Below are 21,675 nucleotides of genomic sequence, written 5' to 3'. Positions count from 1 at the left end.
AACAGAATGATCTGAGGACTTGGTAATTTACACGGGTGTGGGTACAGGAAAATCACAAAGGGTTGTGCAGCTACCTGAGGCTCAGAGCAGCCACACTGTATCTGTTTGGAAGACCCCAAAATGAGGAGAGCAGTTACCAGAACCTGGAAGGAGAGGAAGTCAGGTCCAGCTGGCTTCCCTATAAAGAGCAGTAACCATCCCCTTCGTTGAGGGGCACATCCAACCATGAATCCTGAGCTCACACTCCTCCGTCCCTCAAACTTCCTGCTGGGGCGCCCCATCGGGAAAGGGACCTGGGCTGTGCATCAATACAGGTCAGCCTCCTGGGGCTGAGGACAGGTGGAGAATTGATTTGGAAAGACAAACGGAAGAGTCCTACACAGGGCTAGCCCCTCTCTAATCTATCCGATGTTCACCATCATATAGAATAGAATCTAGCACAGGACCCAACACTCATTGGAACTTCCATTAGTCTTTCTTGAGTAAACGCATGAATGGAAGATCATGGGAGGTACTCAAAAACTCTGTTGGATAACTAGTTAAAGGATGGGTTAGGATCACTGGAATTTTATGAAATTAAGATATAGCCACTATGCCTCAAATACACAGACATGAGACCCACTGACTCTGAGAATCTCCAAATGCTACATCCAGAAGAGCCTAACTTTCCAGGATAGTCCCAAAAGGAAAGACCAAAGTGTACTCAGTTCTATGGACTTTGTTTTGTCAGTCTCCCACAGGGCAAGCCCCTAGTCAGCAGGATGAATGCTATTTACTTTCTAGGAAGGGTCTGATTCCTCTCTGCCCTGTTTGCTTTCTGGGCTGACAACTCTAATTAGAATGAGCCATAGGAGCCAGCTTCTCTGAAATGCCTGAGGTTGACTGCCCTAAATCTCCACCACCTTGTTCTTTCCTTCCCTACGTGGTCATTATAGGCTCCTAACTGGAGGCTGACCCATGGAATAGGAAAACCCAGGCCCGTGTATAAGATTGACCTAGGCTCAGGAGCTGGCTTCTCCACTTATTAGCTGTGTGACTTTGGGCAAGCACTCACCCTCTCTGAACCTCTATTGTAAAATAGGGGCAAAAGAACCTACATTTCAGAGTCATGAATGATGCATGTCAAATAAAAAGCAGCAGGGACTTGTTAAATGTGTCATAAATATTATTTTTCGTAACACCGTGAAAGTAAGGGACTGTCTCATTCAACCTTGTGCCCCAGGACCTACTGTAGGGTCACAGTTTCAAAGACACCAGGAAAGACCTAAAAGCCTTTTCTACCTACTCCCTGATACCTTCAATTTGACTGAACAGACAAGTATTTCTTTAAGCTTTAAGTCCTGTCTCCACTTAAAATGCCTCTCCCATCCCATCCCAATGGGTCCCTCCAAGGAGACGAGAGGGGTGAAGACACAGCAGACCCATTGCACCATTTGGGCTCGTAAATGTTCCAGAAAGCTAGCCTCATGCTGGTTGTTGTCAGGGCCACTCAGAAGTCTCTGGAAGACCACCGCAGACCTGTCCATCGGAAGCAGTTAATCCTATTTGACTCAACAAACGTGTGTCTACCTGATGCCAGGCCTGGCCCCATCGGTACGTACGGTTCACACTGTAACTTGGGGATTTATTTGTTCTTTCGAAGAAGCAAGCTGCCCATTCTGAGGGCGACAAGTCCGACAGCCAGGACGTGCATCCCAACGCCACTGCTTCCTGGTTCTGGGCTCCCAGCCTGAGAGGCTTGTGGGGTCTGTGCCTCCACGCAGGGTCCTGTGATCCGAAGGACCTTGTCACACTGAGCTCAGCACTCTGCTATTGCCACCCACAAACTCTTAATAATTTCTTAGCAAGGGCTTTGCGTTCTTATTTTCATACACTAGGCCCTGCAAATTCTGCCGCTGTCCTTCCCATACTTTACTTACTCTCTCTGCATCTCTGCAACCTCATTTGTAAACCTGGGATAACAACACCCACTGGTAAGATGATGGCAGGGTCAAATGAGACAATAAATGCAGAGCCTCCCCCGTAGCAGCTGCTGTCCTCACCCTTATTTTTAAAATCTCACTGGATCCTCCCCATGGTGTGTGAGGTCAGCCCAGCAACCCATATCGTACCCGCTTGACAAAGGAAGAAACAGAATCAGAGCTGTGCAGTGGCTTATCCTGGGCTACAGAGCAAATGAGAAGAGAAACAGGAGCTTGGACCTTGTCACTGCATCTCCTTGGGGTCCCCTTCCATGGCCCAGCAGGTGTCCGCCCCACCCCTGTTGGGCCCAATGACCAGGTGACCAGCAGCACTGGGGTGGATTGCACCTGTGACCAGCAGGGCCTGAAGACCCAGCAGGTAGCACACCCCCCACCTGGCTTCCACGCTTCCACGGAGGGACAGCTCCATTCTCAGCCAAGGAGGTGTCAACTCTATGAGACCTGTAGGCTCCCAATGCCAGAGTAGTGCATTTTCCCCCACCCCCAAAAGCCTCACCTTGAGCAGCCTTATTGGCTAGTGTTAACCCCTTCTCTGCTTTCTTCTTCTTCTTCTTCAGCTTGAGCCCAAACATCCCCTTTCTGAAAAGAAGAAGAAAAACTAAACCACATTGTAACAGTAACTTCAAGTCATTCAGACACATTAGGAGAAAACACACACACACACACACACACACACACACACACACACACACACACACACACTGAGTTTTCCTGGAAGCTGACCAGCCTCCTCCTTCACCCTGGTGGATGAGGATCAAAAGACAAGTCAGGAAGAACCAACAAGCTCTTCAGACAGCTCTACATTTGCAGAAACCATGAAACCTCACCAGAAATCATGAGGTCCACCTAGAACTTAAATGACGCAGAATATGAATACTAACACCACCGGCTGGTATTTCACCATTTCTCCTCACTTCCCTGTACCAGGCACTCAAAATGAATGACATCACTTAGCCAACACAGCAACCCCCCTCTCACCCATCTTACAGATGAAGAGCCAAGGCCCAGAGAGGGTAGGTAGTATTTCTAAGGTCACACAGCTCTGAGCATCAAAGCTACCCAGAACCCAGGTCTGTCTGATTTCAGAACCCAGACTAGAGCCAGTGGGCGGCCTGAACAGGTTTCCCTGAGCAGAGTGAACACATTCTCCAGAGCCACGCTCCCATACTATTTCCAAGGTCGAGACCCTGTGAGGTCCCACCACAAGTGCACAGCTCAGCTGACACTGATGGTGTGTGCCTGGAATATTAGCTCCTATTATTACTGTCATTATTAGCTGTGAGCAGAAGCTACTTGGGGCCTCCCTCTATCCCAGGAAAGAGCCCTGCTTCTCCATCTTGACAGACAACAGAAGCATTCTGGACACTCCTCCTGAGAGAGCCCTTTCTGGAGTTGAGGGGGACCGAACACAGGACAGTACAATGATGGACCCAGTTCAGAGGGAAGTCCTGGCCCTGAGTCAGGCAGGCTGGTGAGCTGGCCCCCCAGAGGACGGAGAAGGAAGAAAAAGGGCAGAAAGGAGAAGGGAGGGGAGAGCAGCAAAGCCTCCCAGGGAACATCCTGCAGTCCTGCATGTGAAGAGAGTGGAGGGCCATCAACGACGTCCAGTGTGCTGCTCATGTGGGTAGGACTCGCGAGGAGCTCAGAGCAGGGATTCCACATCAGACTGTCAGGGTTCTAGTCCCAGTGCTATCTGTGCAGGCTGACCCTCTCTGCACTTTAGGGCCCTCACGTGTGAGACAAGATAAGAAAAGTAAAGCATTTAGCACAGTACATGGAACATACAGGTTGCTCAATAAATGTTAGTATTCTTGTTCTTCTCATAAAGGATAGGATTAAGACCAATGAATGGAAGCTACTAGGTGACAGATGTTCATTCTATTTATTTATTAATTTACTTATTTATTTATTTACTCTTTTTATGTTCTGCCTTAATTCAACTGAGAAATTAAGAAGCCCCCCACATTGGTGTTGTCTGAACAGTGAAATGGACTGCATTGGGTAGCAGTGAGTTCCCTGTTCCTGGAGGTGGGCAAGCAAAGGCCTGGTGACCACCAGAAAAGGATGTTGTAGAGAGAACAAACATCAGAAGAGGGGGAGTGGTCTATGGGATCTTGGGGGTCCTTTAAGACCCTGAGATACAGTAGAATGGAAAGAACAGGCTCTGGAACCCTGCAAGACATCGATGGATTGGGCAAGTCACATACTTCTCTTTGCCTCAGTTTCCCCACGGGTACAAATTTATGGAAAGGAATAATAACGTACCTGCTTCACAGACCTGTGAGACTAAAAATGAGGTGAAGTCATCAAAGCACTGAAGGCAGTGCCTGGTATATAGAAAGTGCTAGAATGTGCCCTTTTTGCAGGTAGCATTTCCCCCTCATTGGTTTGCCATCATCTGTGATGCAAATCATTCTAAGTATCCCAAGAATCTCAGAGGAACATACACAAGGAGGATTTCCCTCTTCTGAAATTTCTTAAAGGCAACTTCCAATAACTTTCCTGTTTTCAAAAGAGAGTTACCAGAGGGCCCAAGCCAGCACCTTCCAAACCCTGACTTGCCATTGTGGTCCCCAGTGACTCAATGCCTTGATCATTTCATGGAGGCATATTTGAAAAGGCTGAATTTCTTCCATCAGCAAACAGGAAGTCACTACTCATAAATGACAGTATCTACCACAGGGAGACTTGATGTTCCTTTAGGAAGCTGACATCCTCATCACAGATGGCCTTGGCATTCTGCATCTCCCATCAGGCAGCTTGTGACGGAGGCACTGAAGCATGCCCGAGGTTGCTAGCGAGGGCAGAAAAAGAGAGAAAGACAGATGCCCCTGCCCCCTCTGAAACCAAGATCTCTTGGCCCAGCTGACCACTAGGGGCACCTCAGGAAGTTTAAAACATACCAATGTCTGGAGCCACTTTCAGAAATTTGTAATTGCTTTGTAGAAGACCCAATGCTGAGAAGCTCTTTTCTAGGCACAGCTCAGACCCAGCCACCAAGGAAGCCGCAGAGCCTTTCAGTAATGCCCAACGGATTTACTATCAGCTCAGCTCCCCTGGATGGCTTGATGTTTGTTTCACAAACGCACAAGGTTGTTTGCCTGAAACCCTGAGTCAGTCATCAAGGGCACTCCCAGCATGACTCCCAGCATGAAAGGCTTCTTGATGAAAATTGATTTTTCCTCCTCAGCCCTGTGACATCTGCAGTAGAGAGAAGGCATGGCTCAGTAGCCCAGAATAATCGGCCATGGGCAGATTGGGCAGCAGAGAGTGAACCAGTGACAGAAGACGGCCCACGGGCCTGCTTGAATAGCCTGTTACCTCTTGAATTTAGGACCAGCCACTTAACCCAGATGAGCATGGTTCATTCCCACATGACCCAAGGACATTTCTTACCCAACTCATAGGGTGGCGTTAAAATAGGAAACAAGGCTTGGAAAGTGTAAAACCCACTGCAAAATGCTGCATTACAACATTGATGACACGGAAATGTGCTGCACTATTCCCCTGAGTTCAATATTTTTTAAACATGTATTAACGCTATGTGCCAGGAGCACCATTTTACACACACCATCTCCTAGGGTTCTCCCAACAGACCGCGAGACGGATGCTATTATTATCCATCTTTACAAACAAGAGGTTGTCAGGGGTTTCTAGCCAGTATGTTGGGATCGGACAGTAAATGAGGAAATAAGTCCCCAGGGCAACGGCCATCAAACCGCCCTTCTCCTTCTCGGCTTGCTGAGGATTCTAGCAAGGGAACCCTCCCACTTTACAAAAGCGATGCGGCTCTCTGGTATCAGAACTATTGAATCTCCTCCCAGGGCCACCCCAAGGTAAGTCAAGACACACAGAAACCCCCATACCAACCTGGTCTCCTCGGGGTGAAAGCTACCATGACTCCGATATCTGTATCCAAACAATAAGAGCGTTCAACAGTGCACGTGTTAGGCTTTGGCTTCAGCACATCTGTTCCAGGTGGGCATCACTCCATGTTGAACCACAGGGCCGGCCCCGCGGGGAGGCAGCCGGCCTGGCACACAGAAAGAGGGGCTGGACAACTAGAGTTTGGGTCTCACGTCTACCATTTTCTAACTACGCCAGTGGGGCTGGCCATGGGACTTCTCTGAGCTTCAGGCTCTTCTTCTGCAGGAAGTGGCAATAAAGTTATTAACTCTACTTTTCTTGTAGGATGTTATGTATTATGACCCCATTCAGTGCTCATGCTGAATGGTTAGGAGCTCTACAAATAACTAATTTAATCTCATGTCCATGGCTCACTGGACACAGATTAGGAAATGACTCACAATGAGGGTCTCCATGTGGTTTTCCACTTGCATCACAAAATTCCCCTTCCGGAGTCACCTTTTCTACCTTCAATGTGGAACAGAAGCAGCTCAGACCCAACAACCAAACACGAAGCTAAGTCAACTATGTGTCCGTTACTAGCCCCTCCTGCTCTCCTTCCACCTAAGGTCACGGGATACAGGTCATCTGTGCACCTCACCCTCCAAACACAGAGTCATAACATCCAGTGTGGAAAAAACAACTTTGATTTATGAATTGATTTATATGGCAAACTCTTATAAACTTTAAAATTCCTTATTAAAAGAATGGCTTTGTATGGAATCAGGACTACCTTAAAAATAAAGCAAAATCAAGCCTTACCACCATTCTGAGGTCATCCAGAGAGCCTTGGATAAATACCCAGTTGCCTACGGAGAAATACCTTCTTGGGAATATCTGATCTGTGTACTCATCTTACTTTTAAGCCTGGGATATATTCATTAAAGGCAAATCACCAAATATAGAAATAGCCATTATGTTGGCTTTTGACTGAAGATTGTTAAAATATAAATCCATGTGTCTTCCTGCCTTGCCAAGACCGAAATGTTTCTTCCTCTCTCCCCATAATCTTCCTATAGCAACTTGCCTGCTCTATATCTTATTTCTTTAGGCAATGATGGTCAACTTTGTCTGTATATCGGACTCATATGAGGCGCTTTCTAAAACTGTTTCCCACACTGAGGCCAGATCCCATCCCGGAGAATCTGATTTCCCTGGTCAGCAGCAAGGCCAATGGCTTGGTAGTTTTTAGGTTCCCAAGGTCATTCTAATGTGAAGTAGGGTTGCAAATCCCTGTACTTAAGTAATTAGTGCCAGTGAACTCTCCTCACAAAGAGAAAGTGCATGTTTTTTAAAGGAAGTTCAAAGGCAAATTTTTAATCAAAGGGGGGCAGTGAAACTCAGGAAGTTCAGAGCACTTGGTGAATCTGTTTGGTGGGCTGGACTTTATCATCCTACCCCAGCTCGTCTTCCACTCAACCCCCATCCTGGCAACTGGCCCACAATTTGGTTGCCTTCTCTACTCTGCACAGGATCAACCCATTCTTGGAGGAACTGAGTCCTTCAGTTTAAGACAGAGAAGGATCAGTCCTCTATTTGGGTCCAAAGTGTCCCAGACAATGGCCTAAAGAGATTGGGCCCTGACTCCCAATCTCATGGGAACCAGTTGTCTCTACCGTGATTTGCAATCTCCTACCTCATTGCGGTAAATGAATGTTTCTCTGTTAGGCCCCCATTTTGTACATTCCAGCCTCAGAGGCCATCATAAGGAGATTCAAACGTCACCAACTCCACAGACAATCACCGAGAACCTTGATATTTCACCTGCAAGAGTCAGCTGAGTCTAGGAAATGCACCTCCAAGGATGCTACTGAATCCCTCCTCCTGTGGTTTCTCTGAACCAAGGATGACTCAGGAATAATTCAGAGCCACCTTGTGTAGAGCCAGCCTGGTTAAGCCAGCCTCTGACAGCCCTTCAGAGAGCTTTGCCAAATGTTCAAGGGCAAGGTAGAAGGGTGCTGCTGTAGGACTGCCTCAGGGAAATGGGGACTTTTCCCTCACATGCATCTTGCCCATCCCGCAGGATGCCAACAGGGCCCACTATTGATGCCATCTTCCAAGGGTTGGGGGAGCCTTTTTCAACCTGTGGCCACTGATGTCCTATTCCTTCTCCTCTATAGCTAAGATTGGCACATGACCGGGTTGGTCAGAACGCAAGGAAACCACAGAAATAAATATTGGCAGGCAGTATAAATAGGGCTGCTGAATTCTTTCCAGCCCCAAACTTTCTCTTGCTTGGGCCCCTATGAAAATATTCATTTTTCTTATTCCATCCTCTTTACAACCAGGCTAATTAGAGCCCTGATCTCTGTTGTCTTAAAGACAAAAGAACCAACCTCTAATTCAAAAATAGACTACAGGCAGCTTCCCTCTTGAAACAAGCAGTTCTCTCTCCCTGTGTCTCCGTATAAAGGAGTCTTCGAACTCCCTCCCTTTCCAGGCTTTCTCCTTTCCTTTACTTCCAGAACCTTCCTCTTCTCATCATATATTCTTTGATTTCATCTTGGCAGAATGGCAAGAAGATGGCATCCATCATGTGATTTTCCTCTCTTGGGTTGTGTTAAGGTCCAAGGTTCCTATTCCCGTGTGGTTTTCCCTTCTGTGGGTCCACCTTGTCGCATCTGTATTCTACTTTCTGCCCCTAACGTCAAGTGGAAGTCTCTGAGGCAGGGCTTCTTCCCTCTGTACCTTGGCGGACCACTTCATCTGATTCTCAGTAACCTATTTGAAAACTAACCTGGATTCCAATCCATACACCTTCCTCCAATCTCCAATCTAGCTTTACCATCAACAGACATGATATTTTGATCCCTATTTGATGCGTGGGCCTATGTCTCAATAGGTTTTGAACATAACAGTGAGAGAGAAGGGCTTGGTTATAACCTCGGGGATGCCACTACACTGACGTACAAGTGAGAGTCATTAACTCCATGATGGGTAAGGAAAGGACACAGGAAATGCCTTCTGAACCTCATTTTTTGGTGCCATGGACATTGAAGACAGAAGGATGGTGCTATATTAAATTAAATAACTACCTTAAATTTTTTTTTTTAAAAAGGAGACACCTGGGTGGCTCAGTCAGTTAAGTGTCTGACTTCAGCTCAGGTCATGATCTCACCATTCCCAAGTTCAAGCCCCACGTTGAGCTTTGTGCTGACAGCTCAGAGCCTGGAGCCTGTTTCAGATTCGGTGTCTCCCTCTCTCTCTGCCCCTCCCCTGCTTGTACTTTCTCACTCTCTCTCTCTCGCTTGTACTCACTCTCTCTCTCTTTCTCTCAAAAATAAATATACATTAAAAACTTTTTTCTTAACTAAATAACTACCTTTGCTGTAGGGTCTCAAACCCTTTAGTAATGCTGATGTTTGTGGTGACACTCCAAGGGGATGACACAGCATTCAGATTTTTCTACATTAACGTGACCACACCTTTATCATAAAACATCTGATAATATCTTAAAGAACACTACGTGGAATGCCCAGAGAAAGAGAGCCCTGGCAATCTTTAGTGCTCTTTTCTCTTTTGAAACCTTTATGAGGTGAGCAGTGATTAAGTAAGAACCACTGAGGGGTGATGGGCATTAAGGGGGGCACATGTTGGGATGAGCACTGTGTGTTGTATGTAAGTGATGAGTCACTAAATTCTACTCCTGAAACCAATATCACACTGTATGTTAACTACAATTTAAATAAAAATTAGAAAAACTGACAACCACTGAGGAAATAGCCCAGGACATCCCTTCTCTGCATCTACACTGCTCCTATTCTAGAGCAACACCTAACTGGTTTTCCTGCTTCCATTCTCTCTCCTTCCTGCAAACTAGTCTCCATTCCATAGCCACCTTCACAAAATAGAAGAGCAGAGAGCTTTCCTAAGATAGGATATCTACAAAAACCTTTAGAGTTCATATCATATCAATAGTAATATTGAGGGGTGCCTGGGTGGCTCAGTGGTTGAGTGTCCAACTCTTGATTTTGGCTCTGGTCATGATCTCACAGTTTGTGAGATCAAGTCCAGAGTCAGGCTCTGCAATGACAGCACGGAACGTGCTTGGGATTCTCTCTCTCTCTCAAAATAAATAAGACTTTTAAAAAAATAGTAAATATTGAAAGACTTCCCCCTAAGATTAAAAAAAAAAAATGAGACAAGGATACTCACTAACACCCCTTCTATTCAACACCGTGCTGGAGGCACTTACCCAGTCAATAAAGTTTGATTGTTTGAGTTGCTAAGTGGATTTAGCAGGATATCTAGAAACAAGGTCAATACGCAAAATCAAGTGTACTTCTTTGTACCAAAAACAAAGAATTATAAGCTAAAACCGTAAATAAAAATTATAATAGGATCAAAAATTTAAAACGTAGGAATCATTCTAAAAAACTGACCTCTGTGTGGAATTGGTGACTCACTATACTATACACCTGAAACTAACAGAACAGTGTATGTTTTTTAAAAAATTAAAATAAAATTTTTTTTTAAATTTTAATTACATAAAAATAAACATTGACCTCTACACTGGAAGTTACCTAAAATAAAATAAAATAAAATAAAATAAAATAAAATAAAATAAGGGATATTCCATGCTCATAGACTGGAAAATGCAATACTGGGAAGGTGTCAAACTTCTCCAGCTTGATTTGAAGATTATTATTTATATTATCTCCTCTTTGTGAAAATTTTCAAATTACATGTTTATGATCTGTGTGTGTTTTTTCTCTGGATGTGTCATGCTCCAACAAAATGTTTAACTTTTAAAAAGCATCAATTTGGGGGCGCCTGGGTGGCTCAGTTGGGTAAGTGTCTGACTCTTGGTTTTGGCTCAGGTCATGATCTCACAGTTTGTGAGACTGAGCCCTGCTTCAGGCTCCGTGCTGACAATGTGGAGCCTGCTTGGGATTCTCTCTCTCTCTCTCCCTCTCTCTCTCTGCCCCTCCCCTGTGCTCGCTCACTCTCTCTGTCTCTCTCTGCCTCTCCAAATAAGTAAATGAACTTAAAAAAAAAAAAAAAAAAGCATTGATGTGGGGATCCCAAACCCTGGCTTTGAATATCAACTCAGTCACTTACTAATTATGTCATCTTGAGCAAATCCTTAACCTTTCTGCCCTCATTTCCTTCATCTGTAAAATGTCCCTTATAAATAAAGTAAGTTATGTCTGTCTTACAGCTGCCGTGATCAAATGAGGTAAAAGATGCAACACTCTGTTGGTAAACACTAATGTGCTGTACCCTACACATGCTAATTAAATTTAATTTAATGCAACATTCTATGAATGTCCCTTAGCTCACCAACTCAGCACCTGACACCCCCCAAAGTCTGTGATTAGCCCAAATGGCAGCTCTTCCTGAATTCATCACACTCTTGCCCATGAAACTCTTCTCCCTCCAGGCCCTCCATTGAAGGTTACTTCTCCCACGTCTACCTGCCAACACCATTTTTCCAGGCCCAGCTTAGCTACCTCCTCTTATACAATGGGCTCTCCGGTTTGGCAAGGAGGAACAAGCCACTCGGTCTTCTGAATTCCTAGCACTTTGCTCTTATCCTTATTAGAGCATTAATCACATGGCTCATAATAATTACTTGAAAAAGATCCTTCTCTTTTACCACATGCCGAGCTTTCGAAGCCAGTCACCATGTCTGGTTTATGTCTGTACCTTCAGGATCTGGCACAACGCTTGGCACAGAGCAGGGCTCAATGACTGTTGGACACATGGATGGACAGATGGACAGATAGAGCACACATACAGAAAGCTCCATAAGAATTCACTGGAAGTTCTTTGGCTGCCTTCAAAAATGTAACATATTAGAAGAAAGGAGTTCAGGCCATTCCAAGACTGTTTCCTCACAGCTAGCTGAATGCTTTTCTTCCCAGACCACACTGGGATTGAGCCAATATTTAGTTATCCATTGTACAATGTACAATTTACTCAATTCATTTTATTATCGTTATTCCAAGTGTTCTGGAACAGTCATAATAGCTACCGTCCCTTAGGCATGTAGGATAAGCCAGGCATTGGGTTAAGGTTCTACAGACGTTTTTTTCACTTAGGCATCCCAACAACCATCTGATAGACGTGTTCAATCTCCCTTACGGATGTGGAAATCGAAGCCTGGAAGGTCAAATAACCTGCCTAAGATGCCACAGCCATAAGCTGCAAGCTCACTCTGGCCTGGCAGACTCCACTCTTTGCTACCTCCCAAACGGCAGCTTTGCAAGCACCTAACTAGAGCCAAGTATTGTGCAATCCTCACTTCCCAGATGCTGCACACCACAGCTCAGAGAGGTCTGCTAACTTGCCTACAGACACACAGCCATCTGTCATCGAAGCCCAGGCTCTGCACTCTGGAGCCTCACCGTGGTGGCCCGGCTCTCTAGGAACAAGCAGAGGAGCAGCAGCGGATCCCCGTGGGCTTCCAGCGGCCCAGACTGCAGCACAGGGTGCGGGTGAGGCTCAGCAATTAGAACCCGAAGCTCACCTTGACCAGCGAGGGCTCCTAACAGTGCCCAGAAGCACTCGCGCTCACTAACTTCTTGGACCCGCGTCAGGTCAGCAGGGCAGGAGGTACAGCGACCAGCCAGTCTTGGGAAGAGAGAAGCTTCTCTCTGGAACGCAGCGGCCCAGGGGAATGGGTATCAGGCACAAGGCTGACCCATTGCAAGGGGCAGGTGCCTCCCAGGAAATGACTTTCCACCTGTGTGTGTGGCTGCCGGCAGCTCCCTATCTCTGAACTTCTCCACGTGGCTTAGTGCCAGATCCCAAGATATCAATCAGCAAACACAGCAGCTCAGAGCAGGTCTGGAGAGGAGGGGCTACCGATGTGTTTCATTCCAAGTCAGGGAGCCCCATGTAGATCAGGGCTCAGAAGAACCCTAGCTCCAGATGATATCGAATCCCTGGATGCTTTCCAGCCACCATCCAGCCATCCAGCCTGCCCTTCTAATCCTTCACACCATCCCCTGCTCATTTATAATACATCCCATTGTTCATTTAATAATAATTAACATTTATTAAGCACTTAACTTAGGGCTTTCACCTATTCAAGTCCCACAACAGCTCTCAGAGGTAGAAACTGTTATTGTGTTCAATGTGTGGATGGCAAAACTCAGCCACAGAGTTGGCGGTTGAACTGAAGCCACCTGACTTCAGAGCCTGTGTCCTCAGGCCCTCTGGCCTGCGGTCTCTGCTCTGTGGCATTTCATTGGGACTTGTGTCCTGATCCTACTTCAAAGAGGGCAAGTTTATAAAAATGAAGAAAACAAAAAGAAGAAATTTTCATGTCAAACGCCTCAGAAACTCTGCCTATAGTGTGTTGAATGGTGGCACCCCAGGGGCGCCTGGGTGGCTCAGTCGGTTGGGCGGCCGACTTCGGCTCAGGTCATGATCTCGCGGTCCATGAGTTCGAGCCCCGCGTCGGGCTCTGTGCTGACAGCTCAGAGCCTGGAGCCTGTTTCAGATTCTGTGTCTCCCTCTCTCTGACCCTCCCCCGCTCATGCTCTGTCTCTCTCTGTCTCAAAAAAATAAACGTTAAAAAAAAATTAAAAAAAAAAAAAAAGAATGGTGGCACCCCAAAAGATATATCCATGTTCTAGAAAATGTGACTATGCCCTTATTTGGAAAAAAAAAAAAAAAAAGAATCTTTACAGATGCAAATTAAGTTAAAGATCTCAAGAGATCATTTTGGATTATCTGAGTGGTCCCTAAATTCAATGAGTGCCCTTAGGAGAAGCAGAAAAGGAGAAGACACCCGGAGGAGGCCATGTGGAAACAGAGGCAGAGATTGGAACGATATGGACACAGGTCAAGGAACACTGGAGCCACCAGAAGCTGGGAGAAGCAAGGAAGGAGCCTTCCCTAGAGCCTTCAGACGGAGCACGGTCCTGTCAGCACCTTGATTTTATTTATTTATTTTTAATTTTTTAAAATGTTTATTCTTTGAGAGAGGGAGAGAGAGCATGAGCAGGGGAGGGGAAAAGGGAGGGAGAGAAAGAGAGAGAGAGAGAATCTGAAGCAGGCTCCAGGCTCAGAGCTGTCAGCATAGAGCCCAATGCAGGAGCTCGAACTCAGGAACCGCAAGGTCATGACCTGAGCTGAAGTCGGAGGCTTAACCGACTGGGCCACCCAGGTGCCCCCCCACCCCTTGATTTTAGACCTCTGGCCTCCAGAACCGTAAGAGGGTAAATTTCTGGGGTTTTCAGCCCCCAAGTCTGTGGTAATTTGTTATGGCAGCCCTAGGAAACTGGTACCCTGCTGTCTTGCACTTCTTGGCACCACGGAAAAGGAGAGAACGTCGGCTTCGCTGCACTGAGTGCCTCATGCAGAAGGCCGCGAGGTCAGCTCCTGTGGGCCAGGCAGTGACATAAGTGCCTCCAAGGTACAGACACCAAGGGAGGAAGGCGGTCCCCAGCGTGGGCCAGGAGGCTGGGAAGCAGGTTCTGCAGGTGAGGACTGAGCAGGTTGAATAGTAATCCACAAGGAGGCCTCATTCAAAATCCCCAGCCGACTGCTCATTGTCCCCAGAGAAATGGGCCTTGGCCCAGGGCTTCACACACAAGAGGGCGGGTCTCCTGTGCAATCCTCCTCCCGTTTTTGTATCATGGTATAGTTGATCCCAATCAGAAGTAAAGATCGTCGGAAGTCAGGGAGCCCCAGCCTCACGTGTCCCAGACGGGGAAAGCAATGACCACAAAGCTCAAGTGGCACAGCAGAATCACGCACGGTCAGAAGGGAACCTGTCTCCAGACCCCCAATTCTTGCAAAGGAACCAAACCTCCTCCTCGCATCTGATCTGTTCTTCTCAAAGGAAGAGTGTCGTGGCGACCCTTAGAGCTCAGCAGCCCTGAACCCAAAACATCCTCCTGCTAAAGTTCACTTCCCTCCTGCTAAAATTTGGACTTAGCGCTTTGTCTGCGGAGTGAAACCCTGCCCCGCCGACGTGGCCGACGTGGCTGCTGCGTCCGATTCAGACACCAGCCCGCATCGTAACGGCGGACACACCACTTGGCTGTACAGCAGTCCCCCTACAGCAAATGTTTGTTGACTGCTCACTGCAGGGAAATGCCAGATGAACAAACCTGCTGGCTCGCTCGAAGCCTCATTTCTCCGCGGCATCTCCTGCTGCCTGCGGTCCGCCCCGGCCACACCCACTTCCTTCGGCGGCGGCGTAACCAGAATCTGCCCCGCCCTCCGGGTCTCTGCGCATGCTCCTCTCTGTGCCTGGAAGGCACACAGCTTCGCACACCTCTTTGCCAGTGTCACGCTGTCCCAGCCTCCAGGGGTCACGACATCCTTTGTCAGAGGCCTTTTCCCCAGGTCCAGCAGGTGCTGTTTCTTTTCATTGCTTATCCTAATTCGAAGTTTTATTTTTGTATGACTCCTTTTCAGTTGTGTTCACCACGATCAGACAAAAAGTTCCATTAGGGCAGGAACTCTGTCTAGCTGATTCACCGTTGTCTCCCCAGCACCCAGCACATACACATGTAATTCATTCATTGGTTTATTCCACAAACATTTATTGAACAAAATGCTGAGCTGCTGAAGGAATAGACAAAGCTACCACCCCTCAGGACAGCAGAGTCAAATAGATGAGCTACGAAATGACGGGGTCAGAAATCACCTCTGCTGCCTCACTTACCCTCTTTCCTGTGCTTGCCTCTTAACCATTTAGCTCTGGCTCATCCCCAAAGGAGGAGTTGAAAAAACTCAAAGCAGTCAATAATGTAACTGGTCAACAACTCTGGAAAATGAACTTCAGGGGAGCGATGCCATACAATTATCTAGAATGAAGTTTGGGAATTGTCTTTGCAATTCAATTAGCTTCAGAATTATTTTAGAAAAGCAAAAGAGAGAATATGTTGCCAAGTGAGAAGGCTGAGCAACGCTCCTCCAGCCCTCCCCGCTCTGGGAAGAATAGCGCCCTTCCCATGAAGCTGCTATATTGGTTACAGATACAAGTATAGATCGAATCGACGGGCATCGCCCCCCACCCTCCTGCGTGCTTTGCCTTCACCATGTGGTCTCCTGCCAGAGGACATACATTGCAATGTCTGCAATCATTGTCCCACGTACAGCCATAGTCATGGACTGTTTCCTTGGAGAACTCACAACACTTATTATCATGATTCAACAAACATTTACTCAGTACCTACTGGATGCCCAGCACTGTAGAAGGCTTGGGAGATTCAGCACTGTGATGGCATTACAATGGGATTCTAGCAACTAATGCACTTGAAAAAGGCTATCACCTCCCCATAATACCATAATAACAATCTTCTCCATTTCTAGAATGCTTCATAGAATACAAACAGCTTTCATATGTGGCTATGTGTCACAGCAGCTATGTGAGACAGGAAGGACAGACCCCCACCCCCGCCCCCATTTAGTAGATTGACTGTTTAGGTTCCAGAAGCCTCTACTGACTTACTCAAGGTTGCAGGGCTAACAAGGGGCACAACTGGAAAATATGGCAGTCATGAAAAAGCACCACACAGATCTCCAGCTGCAGGAAACTCAGTTAACTGACGGCCCCAGCTCCCACACCTTTTAATCCACTACTATGCCACACTGAGGCCATGCTGCCCGTGGACTACTCCCAGCTAATGACTAAGCACAGTGAGTGAACTAATTCAGGCCCTTCCTGCAAGACTAGAACTCCTCCAGTGGGTGACTTGGGCCACAAGAATCCCTATCAACCTGGAGGACACTTTCTTAGAAGATTCTTCCTTCCCAAGTTCCCCTTCCTTTCTGCCCTCTGTCACAGATGTCAGAACTGTATCACGGTCTAAAGACTCTCCTCACCTCCTCCTGCTCCTACCTTTTGATCCTTCCCAGCTGTTTCTCCAATAAATCTTGAGCAGGCCAATGCCATCTTGGAATCTGGTTTCTGGAGGACTCACCCTAAAGAACTCTAATCCAGACCTTGTCATTCACAAATGGATTCCACCAATAAAGAGATTCCATTTTAAAATACATTTGGAAAATTCTGGGGTAAACCCAGTTTCATAGGACTTCCTGGATTCAACAAGATGCTAATGTGTAATTGACTCCTCCAAAGTACAAAAGTACCACAGAATCTAGTTCCCAGATTGATTTGACAACAACAACTTTTATTCAGTTCTTCCAAATTGGAGACTGAAACATTGGTTTTTCACAGACCACAATTTGGGAAATGCTGCTAAGCCTCACTCTCCAACAAAGAAACACCTATTCTTTCCTTGGCATTGCTCAAAGGGCCTCAAAATGATGATTTGATATTTTCTTCTTTTGCTATGCTCAAATGTATGGGCCATAATATGGTGAAAAAAATGGGCAGAAAAAGCAAGTGACCCAAGCAACCCTCCAACAATGTAATCTTCCCTGGAAGAACAGGAACTTAATTATCCTTTACCTTAAAGCTTTATTCCTATTTTTAGAAAATGGTTTGATTTTGATGATTTAGAACAGGTTCATCTTCAAGAGATGGGTAAACCGAAAAGCTTTCAACCATAAGCTATGAATTCTAAATTGTCTGCAGGTTTGAATATTGAACCCTATTATTATTGTAGGCATTTCTCAGCGAATTAACATTAAAATGGTTCCACTCAGTGTCAAAAGCCAGTGATTGGACCTCAACTCCTCTTCATGATTCAACACTTGAATGAAAAGGAAACAATCCGTGACACAAATTATTCTACAGCTTTTCTGTAAAATCCCTGGCAGTGCAAAAGCTCAGCATGTTCGAAGCTTGGTGGGAAAATCAAATGCCTTTCTGTGTACCAAGGAGGCGTTCCTTGTGTAAACAGTTAGAGGAGATGCACCTGAAAGAGGAATCTAGGGTCATTTCAGGGGCAAGAGGCCTAAAAATGAGTCTATGTGGGGTTCGGTCTTCTTACACTTCACAGGTTTTCCTTTTTCTCCTTCCTTGAGAAGCCCAGTCTTGAAAAGATGTTCTTGGTAAGATGGAATGGGGGAACCGATCACTCTTTTTGTCGCCCATTAGGTAATAGGCAAATACCATAGCAGGCACCTTACAAATGTGTCAGTCAGCCCTCATAATCTAGGAGGTAAGTAGGACCGTGAGCCCCATTTCTTTTTAGATGAAGAAACAGAGGATTCGAAAAAAAAACAAAACAAACAAACAAAAAAAAAGAAACAGAGGATTCGAGAAGGAAAGCTACTGGCACAAGATGGTAGAGATTGCAAGTGACCTTTCTTAACACCCCTTAGAATTATGTCTGATTCTGTCATCTGTAATCTCTTGGTTCTTTTCCTCTCTCCCGTACTTCTCTGTGTATTGCAACTTTTCAACGAGACCCTTAAATTACTTTGATAGTAGAAAAACATTTTCTAAAAAGGAAAAGTGAAGCAAATTTACTAAACATTTGTTGAAAGGGCAGCTAAGGGCGCCTGGGTGGCTCAGTCACTAAGCATCCAACTTCAGCTCAGGTCATGATCTCACAGTTCATGAGTTCAAGTCCCACCTCAGGTGAGCTCAAGCCTCCCTTCAGGTGAGCCCATGCCTGGCTTCAGGTAAAAAAAAAAAACAAAAACAAAACATGAGCTCTGTTTTGGGTTAGCCCCACTTCTCTCTCCCCCCACCCTCTGCCCCTTGCTCACTTGTGCCCTCTCTCAAAAATAATAATAATAATAATAATAATAATAATAATAAATAAAGGGCAAATATATTAGCCTTGTATTACTGACCAGTTGTCCGTATTAGGCCACAAGCATACACAAAAGACCAGAAATAATTCCTTTCCTAAAGTTGCTAATATTCTAGAAGGGAAAATGAAAGGCATTAACAAAGCTACATTATATATATGTACATAATACTATATATGTAATATTATAATTATTATACTAGATTGTAACTCCTTCCTATCCTTTTCCCAACTTGAGTGTGAAGAGCCCTGTGAGCTTAGGTGGTCTCTGTTCACCCTTGTGTCCACAGGATTGGAAAGACTGGGCTGAGCTTGCCTGTGACCCGCATAGGCCCCATCTCAGGGGCCAGGCCATTCCGGAACCATGTGACGTCAATCACTGGTCACTCAGCAGTCTGGGAGGTGACCTGTCATAAAAGTGATGGCTGAAAAGATTTAAATTCAAGTCAGACAGAGCTGAGATGCTGGGAGCAGGGCCAGAAGGCAGAAGCCCAAACTCACGCGGGGAAAGACAGCCTGCTGAGGCCACTAGGAGGGAGGAGCAACATGGCTTCAAAAGCTATGAGTCAACAGAAGTCACAATTTAGGGAAGGGGTAGAAAGAAATTAATTGGTGGTGATAGCAGCAGTCAAAACAGAGACAGAGTAGCGAAATCTACATGTGATCATGCAAGAAAGAATCAAAGGAAGGCTGGTGCCCTGGGGCGGGGGGGGGGGGGGGGGGTGGTTGGGGACTTCGGGATAATCAGACCTCCCCAGCCAATGTAAGCCCTGAATGGCCTGCCGGTTCCTGAGCGGTGCTCCCATCCCTAAGAGGGGGCCTGTACGGAGCTTTCCGCTCCTTCACGAGGCTGCCTGCTGGAATCCATTCTGCTTGTAACAACAAATAATCATAATCATAATGGCAATTATGTTAATACTCAAGTTAATACTTAAGCGTGAATGGCATGCCAGGAGCTGTAGCACTTTTATGTTCTTGTTTCATTTCATCCTCAGAACAACTCTGTAAGGTCGCTACTATTATCCCTATTTTACAGATACAGATACAGAAACAGATACAGAGAAGCCAAGGGATTTGCCCAGAATCCCCCACCCTACAGGTGGTGGAGCCAAGACGAGCCTCTGACGCCTTTGCCCTTAACTTCTACACTTCCTTGTTTTATTCTCCCATATTCAATGTATCCGTAGAACAAGCTTCCCTTACTGGGGGTAACCTGCATGTTATTTTGTTCTGTGCAGTCTCAAAGAGCCCAAATCATACTTAACACCAAAACGCACAGGGGAATCATCACCAAAAGTGGCTAAGGGACAGGTTTCTTTCTGGAAAGTACTATCATCTTCTGAAATATCCAGGAGAAACAGGGCATCTTCATGCCACTATTGCTGCACACAGTAAGAAGTGGGTGATTTCGATTCCATGTGGATAGACTGAGGGAGGACCCCCAAGCAATTATCATCACGACCAAGTGACAGAAAGCTCCTGGAGATGGAGACAGGATACAGTTCACTTTTCTTGCCCTCAGCATCCCGTCCAGTGTGTGTATCCAATTAATAATATACAGCGCACATGCACTCACAAAAATTTTAAATGCAGAATGTACACGGGAGAAAACTTAGCGATTCAGCCCAACACCTTCCCTCTGGAGGAAAACTGAGGGCCAGATCAGACCCCCCCGCCGGCACACAGGTCAAACATGGGTCAAACTCAGAGTGGAACCCAAGATCTCTGCCTGTCAGTCATCTAGCACTCCTTCTGCCTTAGCATGTGGCCTTTCTTCTTGAATGAAACAGTGGTGTTGTTTTTTGGTGTTTTTTTTTTAATGATATTTGGACTAGATTATTTCTTGGTTCAGTCAATTAGGATAGAGTGAACATTATCGAATGTTCTTTGGTAGTTAGGAATCTTGCACTGGGGCCATTATTTCAACAAGCAACAGGCAGATATAAGAAAAGGTAAGAGAGTGAGCTGGAGCTAACTTGATCTGGGTTACAATAAACATAAGCTCCCATCAGTTGTCAGTGGCTCCCTGCAGAAGTGGTTCAGAAGGTTTTAAAGCTGTGGCAGATTACCTATGTCTGTAACGGGCAAGGTAGAGAAGAGTGTTGTGTGTTTAATGGCTCAACTCCTGAACATCCTCCGGAAGTTGACTTTTTAAAGCTTGAATTCTACATATCTGTTTTATTAATAGGAAGACCAGAAAATGCTGGGTGGTTGGGTCCAAGTGGATGAGAGGTCCCAGTACTCTTATTTTGCCTTAGAAAATTCACTGCTGTTTATTTAAAAGGTCAGCCTGCAACCATCTTTTATCTAAAAATGTCAATGCTCTTTCCAAACGCGGAGGGCAAACATCTTAATTAACTCAGTAAATAATACTGAAGGACCTGGAAAATCTCTGGTGAAAAAGTAGGGCAACGCACTGTGGGATAGAAATCAGCTGCTGTTCATATCTTCCCCAGGATCTGGCCTTCTCATTGAACTTGCCCTGTAAGAAGTGTGGGCTATTTTCTGGGGTTCTGTGCTTACAACAACTGGGCAGGTGCAGAGCAATTTTAAAGCATGTGGACAGTTTACTGGGGACATCCCATAATAACATTTTTCCTATTGCGATATCAGGTTTCCGGTGACATGGCCAATGGCCACCTCTGACCAAGAGGTTACTTTCTTTCCCATCCTAAATCACAGGTATATTTATTTCTTTTCACATACTCATCTGGCATTGCACAATTGTTTGAGAGACATCTGCCAAGTGAAATGCAAACTATCTAGAAGTCCCTGACCCTAAGTGTCTCTGCTTGGGAGGATCATTTTCACATTTGACTTTTTTTTTTCCTTGCATCAACCAGTTTGGGAGATTTTTAACCTCATCATCTTCTCCATTTTCCTTGTATCGGCCCCTTTTCTGAGCATCCTCGTCTCTACGGATGAGAGGGCAGATGAAATTTAAATGGATGCAAAGCAAACATAATTTCACAACTGGTTTGATGCTCTCATATTGTTCATGAAGCAAGACTGAAAACTACTTGTGGTTTTAATTACCATGTGCTTTGGGTCATCCATTACCATGGAAACACTTGAGCAGTGCTGACCAGGCATTCATGAGATTACATTCGGCTGAGCCCATGGGCCTGCCCATCACCAGCAGGGTCTGTACCCAA

The 21,675-nt window shown here is 45.9% G+C and overlaps 1 protein-coding gene across 2 annotated transcripts in view; it reads right to left on the bottom strand.

Annotated features, from left to right (window-relative positions):
- The window catches only part of FER1L6 (fer-1 like family member 6), a 164,489-nt gene that overhangs the window by 125,214 nt on the left and 17,600 nt on the right, over nt 1–21,675 (bottom strand). The window contains exons 1-2 of one of the 2 annotated variants that reach the window (XM_053896193.1): nt 14,957–15,029; nt 2,479–2,561 (exon numbers count right to left, since the gene is read on the bottom strand). In XM_053896193.1, the coding sequence (XP_053752168.1) occupies nt 2,479–2,554 (76 nt within the window). In that variant the 5' untranslated portion in view covers nt 2,555–2,561; nt 14,957–15,029. Of the gene's footprint in view, nt 1–2,478; nt 2,562–14,956; nt 15,030–21,675 lie in introns of those variants that run through there. The other variant, XM_019459903.2, reaches the window with a different exon arrangement.

Source organism: Panthera pardus, unplaced genomic scaffold, assembly GCF_024362965.1.
Source record: "Panthera pardus isolate Hobbes unplaced genomic scaffold, ASM2436296v1 HiC_scaffold_7, whole genome shotgun sequence".
NCBI classification, from domain to species: Eukaryota; Metazoa; Chordata; class Mammalia; order Carnivora; family Felidae; genus Panthera; species Panthera pardus.
This window is presented reverse-complemented; position numbering and strand designations above follow the sequence as displayed.